At 38.1% G+C, this 18,399-nt stretch overlaps 1 protein-coding gene across 1 annotated transcript in view; it reads right to left on the bottom strand.

The window, feature by feature from the left end:
- The window catches only part of ST6GALNAC3 (ST6 N-acetylgalactosaminide alpha-2,6-sialyltransferase 3), a 219,604-nt gene that overhangs the window by 56,552 nt on the left and 144,653 nt on the right, over positions 1-18,399 (bottom strand). Inside the window, exon 3 of the mRNA XM_074906404.1 lies at positions 13,904-14,313. Within this exon, the coding sequence (XP_074762505.1) occupies positions 13,904-14,313 (410 nt within the window). The remainder of the gene's footprint in view (positions 1-13,903; positions 14,314-18,399) is intronic.

The raw sequence follows: 18,399 nt of genomic DNA, 5'->3' as shown, positions 1-18,399 counted from the left end.
GGTATCCTGAAGTGAATGAAAACATCAATAAAACCACTTTCACTAGGATAGCAGAAGGTCTGGAAAACTGGGCAGACCTTACCGAAGAAAATGGCCAGGAAAAAACCCTAAGAAAGTTGTTTTCCAATCAAACTGACCAGGTTTGAAGGACACTACCCAACATTTTTGCAACAATATTTTACTATGTTTTTGCTCAGACTTTTCCACCTGAGGAATGACTTTGGAAATGAAGAAGCAGGGCTTGCTGAGATCCATATGTTGTGGTGAGAAGAGGTGTAACTCCAAGCTTTTTCCACAAGACTGGGCAGGGCAATCTGTCCTCAAAGGGCATATTTACAGGAAATCATCAAAGATAAATTTGTGGTTTCCACTTTCCTGATTGGGGCGGATGGTGCCATATGATTGCTATTCCAGGTTCTCAGGTTTCCTGCTGTTTTCAATAGTTTGCACTTTAAACTGTCTTACAACTGACTTTGGTCTTATTTATTTATTTATTAAAAAACACATCCATTTAACTAGTTAATGCTTTCGCAGCCCTCTGAAGTAGTAAAGCATCACAAATTTAGAAACCGTTCTTAATAATCATTTGGACAAATGTATCCAGAAAATCGCATATTGATGGAAGGAGTTTATGTTCTTTGCAGTCAAATATTTCCTCACTCATTTCATGCAAAATTGCTTGGCCAAACAGATTTTCCCAAGGCTCTCTCAATAATGAATGTAACTTTCTTTTGTTTCTGGCTCTTCTCTGAACCCATCAGGAAAGGGTAAAGCATAATGACATAGGTCTGTTGTCTCCTGTAACCCTCTGGGACTGTTTTCTCTAATGTGATTGTTTGAAAATCAGCAGTTTTCTGCCAGGAAATAAAACAACCCATTTTCCTTCCAAGTAACACTGAAAAAATCTGAATGCCACAGAGCCTGCTCACTCATGCAACATTAATTTTTCAAAGAATCAATTTTGTAATCTTTCAATTACGGTTTATTATAATGATAATAATCACTGAGAAATCAGGTTTTTTTCCACTGCTGGTGCTGGTGGCTGTCATCAAACCCCTTTCAGCAATGCTGAAAACACCTGCACTAATAAACCAGACATTATTTATTTATACTTTAGTTTTACTTATTTAGAAACTTATTAAACATCAATTCCCTTAGCAGTTGGTGATGTTACAAAAACTAAAAGCAAATAAATTATATCTGTAGCACATAAAGACCTAAAAGTCACTGCTAGTCTGGCTATCTTGTACTGTCACAACGGAAAAATACTTACAAAAAGCCAAAATAAACCACACGGACCTCGCTCATTGCTAACACTATGGAACACATGAAGTGAGCCTCTGCGTGAACACCTCTTGTGCTGGAAGCTCACAGAAAAGCTGCCCTAGCTCCAGCTGGGCAGCTGCATACCAGATCCCTTTTCTTTCCACACCAAAATCACACTGTGCTGGGTGTTTGGTACACTTGAGCACCGACATGAAGTATCTGTGATAGCTCATATATACATATATACGAGTTGTCATATAACAGCTCCAAGCCTTTATCAATGCTTGCATATACAGAGCTACATACTCGTGTAACAGGGAACAGAGAACATGCATTCTTCATACAGCAGGTCATGCCAGAGCTTAGCATTTAACAGCATGAGCACAATGGGTTTATGTTACGTTCACATTTTACAATAAAAAGTGTACAGAAAAATCACTTGGTTTCTGATCAAAATCTGAGCTCCCTGCTGTTTTAATTCCTGTAACCAACAATCATCAATAAATAATCATGCACAGCTTCTACATCCCGCTGTTATATTTTGTTTTTGTTTTAAGTACTGGATGTGCTGAGTTGGGATCTGCAATTCCAGATCAGACTTTCAGATGTTCTGCTCCAGGATTCAAGTGAAAGAGCAAGCACACGTGCAAGGGCAAGGGCACAGAGGGGAGAGATGTTCTTCATCAGATACCTTGCAGGTCTGTGAGCTGTTTTAAATGAGACTCTGCTGAAAACAGGAGGTGTGTTTGAGGCAATGTGTTTCACAATAAAAGGACAAAAGGCTGAAAGAAGAAAGCTATATAGATGACATAGTTACAAACAATGAGGCAGGGAATCAAAGAGGGAAAAATGTGGAAAATATCAGTAAAGTAATGATAGAGAAGGAAAAAATATTTGAAGGAAAGCAAGGAACATGTCAAATGGAAACAAGTATCCCATTAAAGAGAAACACGAACAAAGGTTTGTGACCGAAGTACAGTGACAACATTACAGCCTGTGGTTTGAGTTAGCTAATCCAAACGGAAGAGTCTGAGATGGGTGTAAGGAGAAGGCACAAATGTTGAAATGCTTCAGGAATTGGTTGGAGCCAGGCCTCACAGACAATGTATGCCTTAGTCTGCACTGAGCTCTCTGGGCATCCAAAGACTCAGACAGTAACCAGGCTCTGAACACCACCATACAACCATGTACACTGTGGCTTACAAATTCAACCCACCATTTAGCTGACTGGAACAGAAAATTAAACCCTATCTTTGCAAAGACACAAGAACTGTCACCTGCTTGGAGACGATCCAGTAGATGGATGGGATGCACCAAATAACTCAGCTAGCCTCCAGACTTACTCCCCTCTGTGGCACTCCCACCCCAGCAGCCTAGAGATGCCTTAGAATTCCTATCAACTATGGTCAAGAGCAGCAGGGAATGTGGTAGAAAGGTCGAAGTCCACAATCCCCTACCCTCGATGGAAAAGGCTTCTCTAGCTCCTTGGCGGGGAGGCCAGGCTGCCATGGGCTTCTGGCAGTGGTGATGTGGGCAGCTTTATCTGTGGCTCTCCTCAGCCTCTTCTATCACCATCTTTACCATCCAGTCAGATCTAGAGCACTCCCTGGGTATATAGGGGATAGGACACCGGGCAGTGGAGAAATGGCAGAAGGCCAAGTTGTTCATTCATTCATGGAATAAAAAAATCAAGCCATTTGTTTCTGAAATGTAGGCAATTAACATAAACTAATTAAATATCACACTGTTAGACCAAAGACATTTTCTATTCATGTCATTTGGTATAATACCTAGAAAAATCAATGCAATTATATTTTTAATGCCTAGTTCATAACTGCTTAATTCATATCTCTTAATTCTGTTTTGGAGTGAAATGGATTAGGATGATAAAATTCCCACTGCCATGAGTTTGACATTTAAAGGTAACATTCAACCATGCCATTATGTTTAGAAAATATGCAAAGTATTGAAAACTGGAGGACAATCTTACTGCATCTTTAAAAATCAGCGTGGTCTGATCTGGATATACAAATACCAATATGTCTTAATTCTAATTAATTTTCTTGCCATTAAGATAATTTGGGAGCTCTATCTATGCATTCCTGAACTAAACACTTTTAACTTTGAGCTCAATATCCCAATATAAAAAAATTAGAGGCTTCTCTATCCATGTCAAGGTACTGGTTTTCTATTTGTTCTTGCCTGTTCCACCTCTGGATACAATAGAAAAGGAACTCGCTCACGTGCCTGACAATACCACTCAGTCATAGAAAATACTAAAACAAAAGCGCCACAGATGAAAATACATACATGTAACATTTCTCATTCACCTGAAGAGAGATGGTATTCTACTGACTGACTCAGTGTCAAGCTACCTTAATTTTGCTAACACATCAAACCTGAAGGACCTAAAATTATTTTTAAACTTTTGTTCAATGCAGCCATGTTGCAAGATTTTACTACCCCTGATAACTTAATTTCAAAAATGTTCTTTGTGAAGACTGTATGTACCATTTGATAAAAAACAACTTGTAATCACCGGTTTTAAAATAGTCATATTTTGAAGTACGTAGAGAGTGGACACAAACTTTACTCAAGCATGCAAATCTACAATTATGTGCAAAATGTCCTCTTTACAGGAAGTGCAATAGTATTGTAAACTGTAATTAGATATAATCTTCTCTATTTTAATTAGCTATTAACATTATGTAAAGATAAACTAAAGCATAATGAGTCTTTTCATTATCACATAATTGTTATTTTAATGGTTACATTACAAGCAATATAATACTATACATACTTCCACCTCTCATATTAGTGGGCAATTATTTTGAAACTTTCTATTATAATCTACCCACAGAGACCAGCGTATTAATGCCACCATTTTAGTATAATGATGACCATGGTTTTGAAATCAATATGATAGCCTCAGGGAAGAATGTAAAGTAATAATGAAGAAAATATTTATATTATATGCTAGTTTCAGTCCTGGCACACAGAAGTTGTTTAAGGAAAACGTGGAGTTGCTCTTGCTACTGCTATCCTGAAACTGGTCAAATACATATGAAACCAGTGAGTATTATTTCAAAAACAGAGGAGAACTTTTAAGAGTTACAGAATTAAAAGCTTGGAAGTGAAACTGGAATAAGCCTTCACCGAATATATCATCTCTGAGTACCATCCTAAACCATATCCAGAAATATTACCCTAAATACTCTATTTCCCACTGATAAACAATGAACTGGCCTTAGTTACTCGTCCATTCATTGCCTTTCTCCTAACCAAGCAAAGCAGCATAGCTTGGCAGAAAGCCACTGGTGCTCAGACAGCTTGAGGATATACTGAGAATATCCTATATGAGGATATACTGAGAATATCCTATATGAAGTTAAATGCAGTTTCATACCCGCAAGCGACTCCATGAGCGAGACCCAAAATGCCTCAAGGAGTGAGGAGGCTCTGGGATGCCATGGCAGCTGAGAGTTCCTGGCAGGATCTGTACAGTGGAGCTGAAATCCAACTCTGTTGAATGCTGTGCTTTCTTGGAAGAGGAGGTAAAAGCAATTTAATACCATGAAATAAGCCCAGAGAAGTTAAGGATTGCTGCTTTCTTCTACGCCAAATATGAAACATATTTCAGCAGCATCATCACTAATATAAAATCAGAGCAGCACAGAGAGCGCACAAAAATCCACAACCACTAAGCTCCAGCAAAGACACAATTCTCCCTTGATAAAAGAAAAAGCTACACATGACAAATGCTAGTCACATTTCTTAATGGAGTGGAGGAAGGTGTGGAAACAATGCCAAGATGGATGGACACAGGATAGGAAAACAAATAATACTTTAAAAAAGTGGAAACTAAAATCCTTGTTTTAGAGGAATACTGCTTTGCAAATACTGTTCAGACTATCTTCTTTCCCTAATATTTTGATTGATTGTAAAACGTCAAGAGACTACTGCTAATTTCACGTAGAAGGGAGTGCTGGAACCTTACCACGTTTGGCTGAAAACAGGTTATAGAGCAGCAGAGACTGGTTCCATTTTGCAGTTCCAGACCATTCCAACACAAAATTAGCACTGTAAGAGATTGAAATGCCCTCATGGTAAGCATACAACATTCAAAAAGCCCTATGGGCATGAATTTCTGCACAACAATAGCTCCTGCTTTCCCCCAGTGTCCTTTTCTCAGGGAAGTCAAGTTGTAAAAAGGAGATAAATATTCCTTGCCTCACAAAGGTATTTTGAGGCTTAAGTGATATCTGCAATATTTTCATAAATGCTCTCACAGAAAATTTTTGGGACGCTCCTTGGAGACGGGAGCACTAGCATCTCTAATGAATGTACTTCAAGGAAAACTCTGAAACAACATATGGAGAGCAAACTGAACACAGAGCACATATTTCTGACATTTATCTTTGTTTTTATTGTTAAGATAAAAGCATGCTGTTTGTTTCTTAGGATTTCATCTGCTATCACTTTCCTTTCTCTGTGTCTAGTGACGTCATCTGTAGCAATTTTGAAGTTTTGCAGCAAATCCTGTGCTTTGGAAGTTTTAATGAGTCATGTAGAGAATGTTATTAGACAGGGAGTTCATGCCTCCTTTCTGTAACCAGTATGACTCTATCAGAGAGGATATGCTTGCTGGGATAACTGACTTTTAAAAATAAAAACAAGTCTCCAAAGATCAGGATGGGATAGCAACAGCAAACTTGCAAAGAACAAATATGGGCATTTAGAAACCTTTTTTTCTATTGCAGTTGCATATTTACTGAATACAAACATGCTGGATAGGGTTGCTCAGGTTCTGAGATGACTGGTGTCTCTGGTATGCAGTCCCAACTGTATTGAATGCTACTACAAACAAGAATTGCTTACAAAATCCTGAAAACAGAATGGCTGAATCTTCAAACATTTGTGTAAGAAAGAATTCCCCTTCACACCCAAACTCAGCTACATGCTGATCAATATCCAAGATGTCAGACAAACTATTTGAGGACACTCCTCAAGATTCATAATAAATCCCCACAGTCAAGGTTATGTTTTTCCAAACTGTTACAGGTCTCAAAACCTGCTGAAGATGTGAATGCATGAGAAAAATTGTATATGCTGCTCTTGTGCATGCTACTCTTTAAATGCATAGCTGCCTCACTGTTAAAAGCTCAGAGATTTTGAGTATCACAGGAACCGTAGAGGATGTAGTCAGCGATTGTTTCCTAAACGCAGGTTGTAGCATGTCCCAATAGCACATCAAGTTCTCTGAGAAGCGTGGCTGTGAATCCCGAGTTACCTTCAAAGATGTGTGCTATAAATCCATTTGTGCACATATATATATATATATCTGTACAGTTTCACTGTTCCAAAATCACAGCCTGAATTCTTTATATGGGATACATAACAAAGATATAAATAAACTAATGTAGAGGTTCTGTTTTGGTTTTATATGGGTAAAAATACATATCGAAGATGTGCATAAGTGCCTAGTTAACACAGAGTTCTAAATTAATTTAATGAGACACAAAATTTCATCATTTCCCCCCAGTTTTCCTCCCACCTAAGTCTATGAGGCCTCACACAGGCTTGATTTCTTACCAATTCAATTTTCAGTGCAATATTTGTTTACTAATCTTTCTGCATTTTAAGGTACCATACTCCAACGTCAGGGTCAAGCTAAATTGTTCCTACTTTCCGTTTTTCTTTTGCTGTGTTGCCTTATTGTTCAAAGCTTTAAGACAATATTTTCTAGAAATCATTCAGTGACATATTTGAAATTAGTTCTCATACACCTTTTCTTATAAAATCTTTTCTAATATGTTTTACTAGCTAGTGGGTGGACAGATGTACATAAACTCTCCTCTATCTGAAGCACCAAATCACTGTAATGTTTTATTCCCTACCTCCTAAAGTTGCTATCCTCGCTTGAACAGCAACTCTATAACACAAAATCTCCCAGTACATCTCATGCAGTTTGACCGCAGTACATTGTCTTTTGCTAAACACTGTAAATATGGCTCAGTGCACTTTAGGGAGCTTCCATTAGAAAACCCAGTTATCAGTAACCAACAGGTATCATACTAAAGTAATAGAAATACTGCATTTATTTTCTAATCTGTTTAATATATCTTAGAAAAGCATTGCTGTGTGACAACTGGGGATAAGTACAGACCTCAGTGCTAATCTGTGTTTTTAAAGACAACTGGCAGCAAGGTTGACTTAAAAAAAATAGATTAATTTCTTGACTTTTTACAAATTAATTCTGTTCCTTTAAAATTTTAAGCTCTTTTCTAAAAATCGACGTCTATTTTAAATACTGGGATCTGAAAAATCAAAAAACATTGAAGTATGGAAGATTACCCAGTGAAGCTTCTATGAACACCAAAGGCTTCATTCAAAATCTGTGCCTCTTCTAATTTTTCCCTCCAAGACTTCTGCCTTTGCAAATATCTTCACCATCAGCAGCAAAACTGGAACCACTGTGATGCACAGTGCTACCAAGACTGCTAGTATATGACTCACTGACTTACATACTCCTTTGAAAACGTTCATGGGATGCAAGAAAAGTCGAAGCAGAATCTCATCTACATGTGCAATCCCAGTGCTGCTCGTGGGAGATATCAGCAACACTCTCATGACCATATAAGCTGCAGAATACTTAAAGGACAAGATGGAAAAGGTGTGCGTGTAATTACAATACCAATCACTGTATAAAGATTAACATATGGCTCATCAGGAGCAGAAAACAGATTCAGTGGCACTTAAAGAAGATACAATAAATTAAAAGCAATTAATTCGAAGAACATGTGAAAATGCTCAAAGAAAGTAGATCCTGATAACGTATTTCTTGTCTTATATCATTAGGTGAAAAGAAATCACTCCATGGCTAAAGTCAGCAACTACCACCGAATCAATAGGTCTCTGAGCCCACACCAATCTATATGCAGCCACAGTTTTATCACAAAATACTAGCTAATATTGATATTTTTTAATAAAGTTTCACTTCACTATGTAATTAGTGTAATGAAGTAGGAGCTGTGTTTCCTAACAAAACTGCTGGTGCTTTGTACAGCATTTACTGGCACTTTAATAAAAAACTGACTTTTTCTATTGAGTTCCATCTGCCTAATAGAGAAAAATGTTCATCTTAATTAGGAAAATCTTCATAAAGAAATATAAATGCAGTTGCTAATGGGCTGCAGGGAATAAATCTAGGACACTCAGGAACAACTGGTGTTTTACCAGGAAATAGAAGAGTGAATATAAACCCCAAAACAGTTGTTAGCTGTCAGCTGATTGACCACAAATAGCAATAGATGTTGAGGTTTTAAGTGTTTTATAATGAAAAATCTATTTATTTCATTAAGGTTTCATGCTTTAGACCCTTGTTTTTTCAGGTAATAAAGCAGTCTTAGCTGACAATGAAACTATTTAAACCCTCTATGAATTAAGATGGACAAATCAATTACCACTTTTTGAAGGAATTACTTTATAAAAAAAAAAAAAAAATAGAATTGCCAAGCAGTGGTTCAAGAAAGATCCACCATCAAGCACTTGAAAAATGGTCACTGTATCAAACATGTATTATAGGGTTTGCTGTGATGCTCACAGGCAGTTGAGAACTTTTTGCTGACTTTATTGGTGTAGCAGCAGATGCTACATCATCATGCTAAAAACTATATCAACATGTAAACTACAATTCATTTTTGTCCAGCAGGCATTATACATTTCCTCTGTCAGTCTGAATCAGTTTTTCCATTATTTTCTTCCAAGACTCCTGTAATTTAAAGATGCTGATATTTGCTAACTCAATTTCATTTTGAAAGGAAAATGAGCAAACTTTTACTCATCTTCCAGAAGTGGGTTTTTTTTAGAAAAAGCGTGTTAATACAAAGCACTGATGAGAAGTACTTCCCAAGTCCCAGAATCTAATTCTCTGAGCTAGATTCAGTGTCAATGTTCACAGCTTCCCAATGAAAGGCTGCTTTCTGCAAATATTACCTAGCACTAGTTAAGATTTTATATATTCTCTGAATGGCCTTTATAGGGAAAATAATAGGTATACATAAGCAAGTGAAAAAGTGAAAATAACATTACCATAATATTTCATTCAAGCTAACAACCAGAAATATGGCATAAACCTGACGTTCTGGCCACTGATAGCTTTACTACCTTAATTCACAGAGGATATCACCAAACAATAGAAGTTGCAACTACTTCAGCCTCAGAGAATGTAATTTCATTTATTCATTTCAATGACATTTTTAGTAGACACAGCTTCATGCAGATTAGTCAGACATCAAAAACCACATATTAGCTGAGGTGAAGCTGTGATGACTGCGGTTGTCTAACAGCGTCAATCCAAACTTTAGATTAATATAATTTGCCAGCTCTAAATGACAGAGATATAATATAGATCTCATATATCTCCAAAGTAATAAATAATTAGTGAGCAGAACTGAGTAAAATAGCAGGTTGAGCACACCGCCAAATTTTGGATCTTGATTCAGGAGTCAGTGAATAGAATGATCCATCTTTCTGCCTCGAATGATAAAACAGCTTTCTCACAACCTAACACATAGCACCATCTGGCACGAACAGAGGAAACGAAGAACTTCTGGAAGAGAAGCACAAAAGCAATTTAGTTTCTTGAGAATTGTTCCAAGATATTAACAAAAATCCTTCAGAAACAGCCATCTGACTGCAAATGTGGTTCAGTGAACCTGTGTCCTGTAGACATGCTCGTATAGCTAATAATCTCGATAAAATGTTGTTGAATTCAACTGAACTGTTTGGGTATGGGATGGGTATTGTCAGAGTTAGGATAGCGTGTGTGGAAAGTCTACTGAACTGGCTGGGTTTCAGAAGATTATCTCATGTCTCTCAATGGGAATTTTAGAAGCTCAGAATACATCTCAGCAAAGCTCAGCAGGCTCTTTTTGGTAGTTATTTATAAGAGGAGTGACTACAAACACCACGTTAAGCTGTGCTTTGAGTGATATCAGTACATGCATTACTGGCTGTTTGCTGGGGCTCAACGTCCTCCATGTGCAGTGGGACAGGAGGGGTCTGACCACAGCGTCAGCCCCCAGGGGGATGTGGAGCTGTGCCCTCAGAGGCACTACTCTGATGTACAGTGCTGAGTGCTTAGCCCGAGATGCTTGTGGTATAAACACAAATAGAGTCTGCAGTCTTGATGGCATTATACACTTTCACTGATATTAGCACAGATTTATTCTATCATTGCTTTTTGAAAGTGACTTTTAATGCAGACTGTTTTCTAAATGATCCTTAAAAGACACTCCTTTCTTCCTCATCACCTTCACCTAAGGCAATAACATCCAGTAGCATTGATCTATTTGCTGCTAGTTTTCATTAATTTTACCCTCCCTAAGGGTGGTGCAGCTTTGGTGCCAGCTAATTAAAACCTATTTAGGGCTGTTCAGTGCACTTTATCAGACCAGAATTAGCTCTGCTGCTTTAATGAAGACTACAGTTTTCTCTGTTATTACCAATTAAATGTTGTTATATCATATTGCATTTTATTTCTAATGCACAGCAAAGATATAGATGGCTTTAGAACCATTTACCTGGATTGAGGTACATACAAAGATGCCACATTTAGTAATTACCTAATGTTTCTTCAAACCCTTTCACTTGACTCAATACATATACCAAAACATTAGTGAAGTACTGGAAGAAGCTGCCAGCTTTATGCTCCCTCTAGGGAAGTACCAAGTAAAATGCATTAATGAAAAATTGTGAATGTCTGGTAATGAATATTATTTATGTACAACAATTATTCAAAGTGGATGAACATTCACCGCCTTGAACTCAAATGCTTTACTAATGAAGACTCCCAGAAAGAACATATGTCCCCCAGATTCATAACACCACATGCAAGGTTAATTCTCCAGTGTGGATAGCCTGTATCAGAGAGTATTTTGTACTGCCGTAGAATTAAAATAAACGAACGTCTTCGTTAGAGGTTAGTTGTTTAGAAGCAATTTTTGTTTCTCCCGTGAACCAGTAACAAATCGTTTGTCAATACCAAAGCTATGGGTTTTGAACCTCTGCTCAGTGAAGTCAGGGATGAAGCTCCCACATCAGTGGTGCGGGACCAGAGCTTTTCTGCAGTAGAGAAGTGACTGTAGCACATACCTGTTAGCTGCTTCTCATAACATCTTTTAAAACTTGAGCACCACTAGGGTGAAACTACTGAAAAGTCCCACTAATCACCTAAAAAGATGGTACATCAAAGAGTAGAAATAGAAAGCTCATTAAAGGCTTGACAGACTAGAAATCTGTTGCAATCTTACTATGCATTAGTAGCATACACTGTACATAAGGACAGTATTTTAGGATTAAACTAAAATAGATGTGGTTACAATCCACTGAGTACATTTTAAAATATGAGTTGAACTTGGTTTCCTTCCAGAATTTTTGCTGGGAACATGCTGAAACAGACCTCTGTTCAGTCTAATATTGCAAGCAAGAGTTGATGTTTCTCTGAGGAACTGAAGGAATATTTGGCTGAAGAACCCGATTCTGTCTCAGCATCATAACAGTCTGGCACAACACGTGAAACTATTTTCATCACCTACAAATCCCTTGTGCTCTCCCTTTACTCCTTCCACAAATGCCACATACCTCTAACAGCCTCGTGACCCTCCCTAGAAACAGCAGTCTGGTCCTGTGAATTGAAGATGTTACAGAAAATGAAACAGTTTCCAAACTGAGGTCCCCTGATTAGTAGGGAACTGCAGGATGTTTTCTTGTGATATAGAAGGTGTTGGCTGATGACACGTCGACTGTTTCCCTTGCTTCTGTCTGACAAGTGCACTAAATGATGTTAAAAACACCACTTAGTATTTGATGTGGAAAAGTAGGACTAAAATTGAAAGTTGCAGTAGATACAAGGATGTTATCATATTGCCACTGTGAGAAGTGGTGAGGGTTTTTTCACAGTCTTAAAGGGAGGCATCTGCAAACGCAATGTGATGTGGGTTAGAGGCAGGCTCTTTACAATTTGTTCGCAATGTGAAAATTTCAGTTTTAACAGTTTAAGGAGAAAGAAATTGACCCACTTTGACATTAGGCTGCTTAAGAACTTTGTTCATTGGACAGTAAAAGTTCAATCTGCCTTTGACATGAAAAGAAGAATTTGTGTTGTGTTAATTGTGTAATAATAAAATCTTGTAACGTGTTAATCTGCTGAAGAGGAATAGATCAGGCTGCAGATGAGGGTCCTCTGACACTGGATGATGAAATTTTTTGATATAGAATACTAAGGTCTGGTGTCACAATAAGGATTCTGATAAAGTATTGCAAAGTCACTGTAACCTGACTGACTTAACATGGAAAAGTCATAAATAAATTTATGTTTAGCAATGCAATAATGTACCCATGATCATATTTAGCTTGATTAATATGTAAACTGGATTACTTGGATTATTAGAGGTCATTTTTGAAGAACAGGTCTTGTGTATTTTCTCTATTAGCCTCTGTTCATCAGCTTGTTCAGTTAAATTAAAAAAGCCACGATAATCTCGACACCTTTATGACATATAGGAGCTCCCTCTGATTCCAGAATTGCAGCAGCAACGTGCACACATGGTAAACAAGCTGAGGGGCAAGTTATTCCCTGTGTTTCAATAATTTTAAAAAAAGGAAAAATCAACTCTAACCAAGTTTTGAGAGTTTCATAACAAAGTGAATCAAGGATGTTTAAGAGAACGAGTGCTTCTACTTCAAAAGCTAAGTCAAAAGTTCGGACTAATTTAAACCGTGAATATCTGTACTTTTAATTTAGTCAGAATAGCTACAGTTCTTCACAGCTGCAAATTCATGATTTGCAAATTCAAAAATTAATACTAAGGCACAGCAGTGATCTGGAAACTCCTTCCTAGTTAGCTCCAGTGTGCATGCGTGACAGGTGTTCTTTCACACCAAAACACAGATGATCAGAATTTTTGCAGCTCAGTTACAAAATCCTGCAATTTGTGGTCTTAATTCCACAAATCCAATTTCTGCTCTGAACATGCTAGCCAAAACAGTGGCCCTCACACTGTCATCTCCTTTCAGTCCTCACTCAAGCAACATAAACACGTTCTCAGGCATGGAAAATAGAATTTCAGCATAATTCTGGTAAAAACCTAAATCTATTACAGTATCACTGATAATCCATTTTCACCAAGAAATAGAAATAATGCATAACCCTGAGGTCTGTGTTTGAAGAAAAGCTACAGTGACTCTTAAAAGAGAAGAAAAGACAATATCCAGAGTTATCCTGAGGTTGTGAATTTGGAAATGTTGTTTGTGTAGGATTATCCTCTTCAAATAAAATGTCAATTTAATCAATAGTAAATTGAGCTGAAAACAACACACAGCTTTGAAAACGTTTCAGGAAGACATCCAATATTTTTGGGACTCGAGCCAACAGAAATGGAAAGAACAGAAGGTAGCGTAGGTGGGGTAAATGGGGCCTAGCTGCTGCCTCATCAAGTGCTTATAACAGTCAAAACCATATAACAATCCATTAAAAACCTATCTGGGGACTCATTTAGAAGCTGGCATCCGGCATGGACTTCTCTCATGCATCTTTTGTCAAACATTATAATTGTTCTTCACATTTAGGTCTTACCGGTCTTTTCCTGTCTCCTTCTTAAATACGGCATCACAGTAACTCATGCGCTTTTCTGTTGTCACATAGATTTTGGCAGTTGGGTAGCTGTCAACAGTTTTCTTCAGCATGTTGTACACAATGCCATTTCCATCCTTCCTCATATTTCGAAAAGGTCCCCAGATCACGTAAACAGTGTTGTTAGTTTCTTTGAAAAAGTACTCAGAATTCTTCAGTAGGAGAGGCACGCTTGTGTGAGAGACCACTCTTACGGTTGTCCTCTTCCCAACATCCTCCTCATAGCCCTTTGTGGGAGCATTGTTCATCCTCCATATGCAGGAAGACCTGTCTATCTCGGCTCCCACCTTCTGGCCAGCCATCTGTCCCGAGTTTGAAACAATGGCACAGAGGTCACAGTCAAGTTGTAGAGGCTGGAAGAAAGAAAACAAAAATATATGGCAAGTCTTTCTCTGTAAAACATGAAGACTGAAAATTCAGTTAAAAGAAAGATGGGCACAGTCCGACAAATTGATTGCAATGCTTCTCTTTAAAAACAACTAACAATCCCCATGTGGTAGAGCTGGAAGAAAACCCTACCACTGCAAAGCTCTGAATGCAATCCTTTTTAGTGAAATAGGCAGTTCTAATCTTTTCCTTTGCTCTCTACCTTGCAAAGTCAACTAGAAAAATAATAATTTAATTTTTTCCCTCTAAATGTTGCTCTTTCCACTAGAAAACAATGAAAGAAAGAAGCAGCAGAAAGCAATATTTAGATCAATGCTGCCTTCTAACAAGGTGTTGTCAGCAATAGGAAAAAAATACGGAAAAAGTAATGCTGGAAATTTAACTAGACACTGTTTATGTGTCTGAACTAATAGTTCCCAAATTTGTGATAGAAGTCAACCATGAGATATAACTCTAAAAATCAGTGCAGTAGTATGAAAATCCTGCAGTTGGAAAGGAGATGTAGACAGAGGAATACGTTGTTCTCTCCAGAGGACGGTTATGACCCATGAAAAATGAGAGGCGGATGGACTGGTGACACGTGAACTTAATCCTGGGCAAACTGAAGTCAAAGACAGTATTTCCTGAGCACATTCTAGGGTATTATTCCTCCAGTATGAATTGAAAATAGGAACAGTTATCTGTCTAACAGAGATATAGGAACCTATCTGATGTTCTGTTTGTCAGAGTATAAATAGTAAACACTTTTTGGTTCTTTTGTACCAACAGACTAAAAGGAAATTCCCTGTATTTAAGTTGGATTGTATGTGAAGTTTCATTAGAATTCTAAACCAAATGAAAACTAGATCCAACAAAAAAACCTACAGAAGACAGTTTAGGCACAGATCGTCTACAATTTTTTGTATGGTCACAGACTTGATCTTCTGTTATGCTCCCAGCTGGGAGCCAGCGACTTCAGTATAACGTATGTTAGGAATAATTTCCTTCATGTTCTTCAGCATTAGCCCGACAGGATGCTAGGTGCTTTTCTCATCAGACTTGCAGTTATTTCCCTTCAAAATCACATCTCATTTAGCTGGTGTGGATGAATATCCTGGCTACATTTGACCACTATAACCTTAGGACATGGTGTCTGACAAAACATCAAATTTCTTTGATAACAGCTATAATATCTCATCTCTGGGTGACAAATGTTGTAGTGAGCTAAGCTGCATCCTGTGAGACTTCCGCAATAAATCTCACAATTGCAAAGGTTTGATTTCTCTATGTGAGGGGTTCATGAAAACAATCTTTCCTCTTTTTATCAGCACTTAAAGATGCCTGACTGCATGCAAAAGCATTGGCAATGTTTCCTTTACAGAACACCATGTATTTTTTTATAGCTGTTGTAGTTTTAGAGAGCTGTCCCGCATAGTGCTCTGACAGCAGGGATGAAATCCCAGGAGATGCAGCTGAACACAACAGTCTTTCTGTTTACCGCTTAGTTAGAAAAATCCTCTCTAAGATACATTATGAGGACATGGCTGGGTGACCTAAACAAATCCATAAGCATAACTCATATCCTAACATGAAGTGAATTGTTAAAGTCCCAGAAGATTAATTTATACTTTCACGGTGAACTTTCAAACTAACAAATGCTGAATATGAAACTACTAGATAGGAAAAGCCAATCTGGTCAAGAATCTGGTCCCATTTAAATCTGTCTCAACCTCGGTGGGTTTTTTTGTTGTGGGGTTGTTGTTTTGTTGGTTTTTTTTTCTCAGAATATTCTTCCTTCACCATTAAAATGGAGCTGCTCTCTTAAATTTGGAATTGTTTGATTTTCTGACCTTAGTTAGAAATGCATTGCACATTTTCTATTCACTGAGTGTAACTGTTCTGCTCGAATAAACTGAGTACACTCACTCCTGCAATTGTGTCCCCTGGTTTTCTAGCTCTTTTTGTTGTGATTCATTTATCTTGCTCCAATTTATAAAGTGCTTTCATAATATTGAATGCCTGCAATAGGTCAACATATAATCTGCTCTTCTTCAATAGAGGCAGAGGCTTAACCCCTCCCAGCCCTATCTCAGAATAAATATTTTTTACAATGGAGAGAAATATTACATGTCCTAATATGCGTATTTCCCAACAGAGATCCCAGAGGGAGTTGATACTGACTGACCTGTGACAGACATTCCACTGACTCCAGAGTCATCCATTGACTTCAGTCACTTTTTGCATCACATCTTCCTCAATGTATGAGAAAACACACATGAATAGTCATTTGTGGAACTGCCATATGGAGACAGGCTTGAGGCGTTGGTTTATAAGTGTCACAGACAAAAGGGGCAGTTTCAGTAATCCACATACAACAGCTTTCTCACTTTCCGTATTTAACATGACATTCCTGTTTGTTATTACGCCCTAGCTCAGGTATGGCTGTCCCATCACTTTAAGACTCAAAAGCTGCTCAAATGTAGCTCCTCTGTCAGGTGGCTTCCACAGGAGCTATTCAGGCACAGGGAATTGGGCACTCCAGGAGCCAGAACTGGGAAGCACCTGGGTAGGGTATTTGTGACTGCTACTTATGTTACTCAACTAGGACACAGCTGACAGCTCCCTATGAACCTTGAGGAGTTGGGGTGACGTGCTGTTGTTCCCTCTCACCCCATATTCTGGAGTCCTACATCTCTCACATCCTTTTCCCATATGCAGATTTTTGTCTGCAAGGTTGATCACGATAGCCCTAACCTGTAAGAGAAACTATCATTTTTCCATTTAACTTACTGTATTGTTTTTATTAAGGATGAACAGAAGCAGAGAGACAATTCTTACACACAGAAACATGAATACAGAGAGATGAAAACTGGAGAATTAGAGAAAATGTGCCTTCTTGGTGATCTGTTTTGCAATTAACAATAACTGTTTACAGTGTCCACATCACATCAGGATAGCAATTAAACACTAACTCAGCAGCAGCCACCTTATCAGAAAAACCAAAAATGAGTCTGGCAGACAGTCCAGGCTGCCCTCTCATCCGTAGGGATGGTCCAGCAGCAATGAGATCGATACAGATTGGCAGGACCATACAGAAACCTGTGCTGTTACTGTTTATGGTTTCTGGACCAATGTTCTGGGTTTGGTTGGGATAGAGTTAATTTTCTCCGTAGTAGCTGGTACAATGCTGTGTTTTAGATACAGTATGAATATAACATTAATAGCGACAACTAAAACATCAGTGTGTTAAGTAGTGTTTACCCTTAATCAAGGATTTTTCAGTTTCCCATGCTCTGCCAGAAATTAGGTGCACAGAAAGCCAGGAGGGAGGATGGCCAGGACAGCTGACACGAACAAGGATATTCCATACCAGAGAATGTCATGCTCAGTATATAAACTGGGAGGAGTTGGCTGGGAGGGTGAGACTGCTGCTCAGTCTTTGGTTAGTAGGTGGTAAGCAATTGCACTGCGCATCACTTGTTTTTCTTGGGTTTTATTTCTTTCTCTTTTTTCATCCTTATTATTATTATTAGTTATTTCAATTATTAAGCTGTTCTTATCTCAACCCACAAGTTCTACTTTTTTTTTTTTTTCTGATTCTCCTCCCCATCCCACTGGGGCTGGGGGGACGAGTGAGTGAGCAGCTGTGTGGTGCTTAGTTGCCAGCTGGGGTTAAACCACGACAACCAAAAATGTCAGTTATAGGTTTACCTGTACCTTTCACAAGATCTTCTTTCACTTGCATTGTAGATATATGAGCTAAAGGAAAAAACATAGAGAATCATTCACCTTTTCTTCTCTTTTCATGTATTTAGACACGTATTTCACCTCTACACACCATGGGGGCTGAGCTATTATTGCTTCTAGAAAACGATTCATTTTGTCGCTGACCAGAAGGATGTGGAATTTCTCAGCAGAGCAGCTGGGCATGATTCTGACAAATTGTCCCATCTTCTTCCTGAATGATACATTGTAACTGTTGAGGAGCACTTATATTTTAATCAGTAAAGAAAATGAAATGTCTGACCTTTCCATTTCCTGTGCAAGCTTACAGACAATAGAAAAGATAATTA

Source organism: Athene noctua, chromosome 5 (assembly GCF_965140245.1).
Source record: "Athene noctua chromosome 5, bAthNoc1.hap1.1, whole genome shotgun sequence".
NCBI classification, from domain to species: domain Eukaryota; kingdom Metazoa; phylum Chordata; class Aves; order Strigiformes; family Strigidae; genus Athene; species Athene noctua.
The sequence above is the reverse complement of the archived record's forward strand: the minus strand, read 5'-3'. Positions and strand labels throughout refer to the sequence as shown.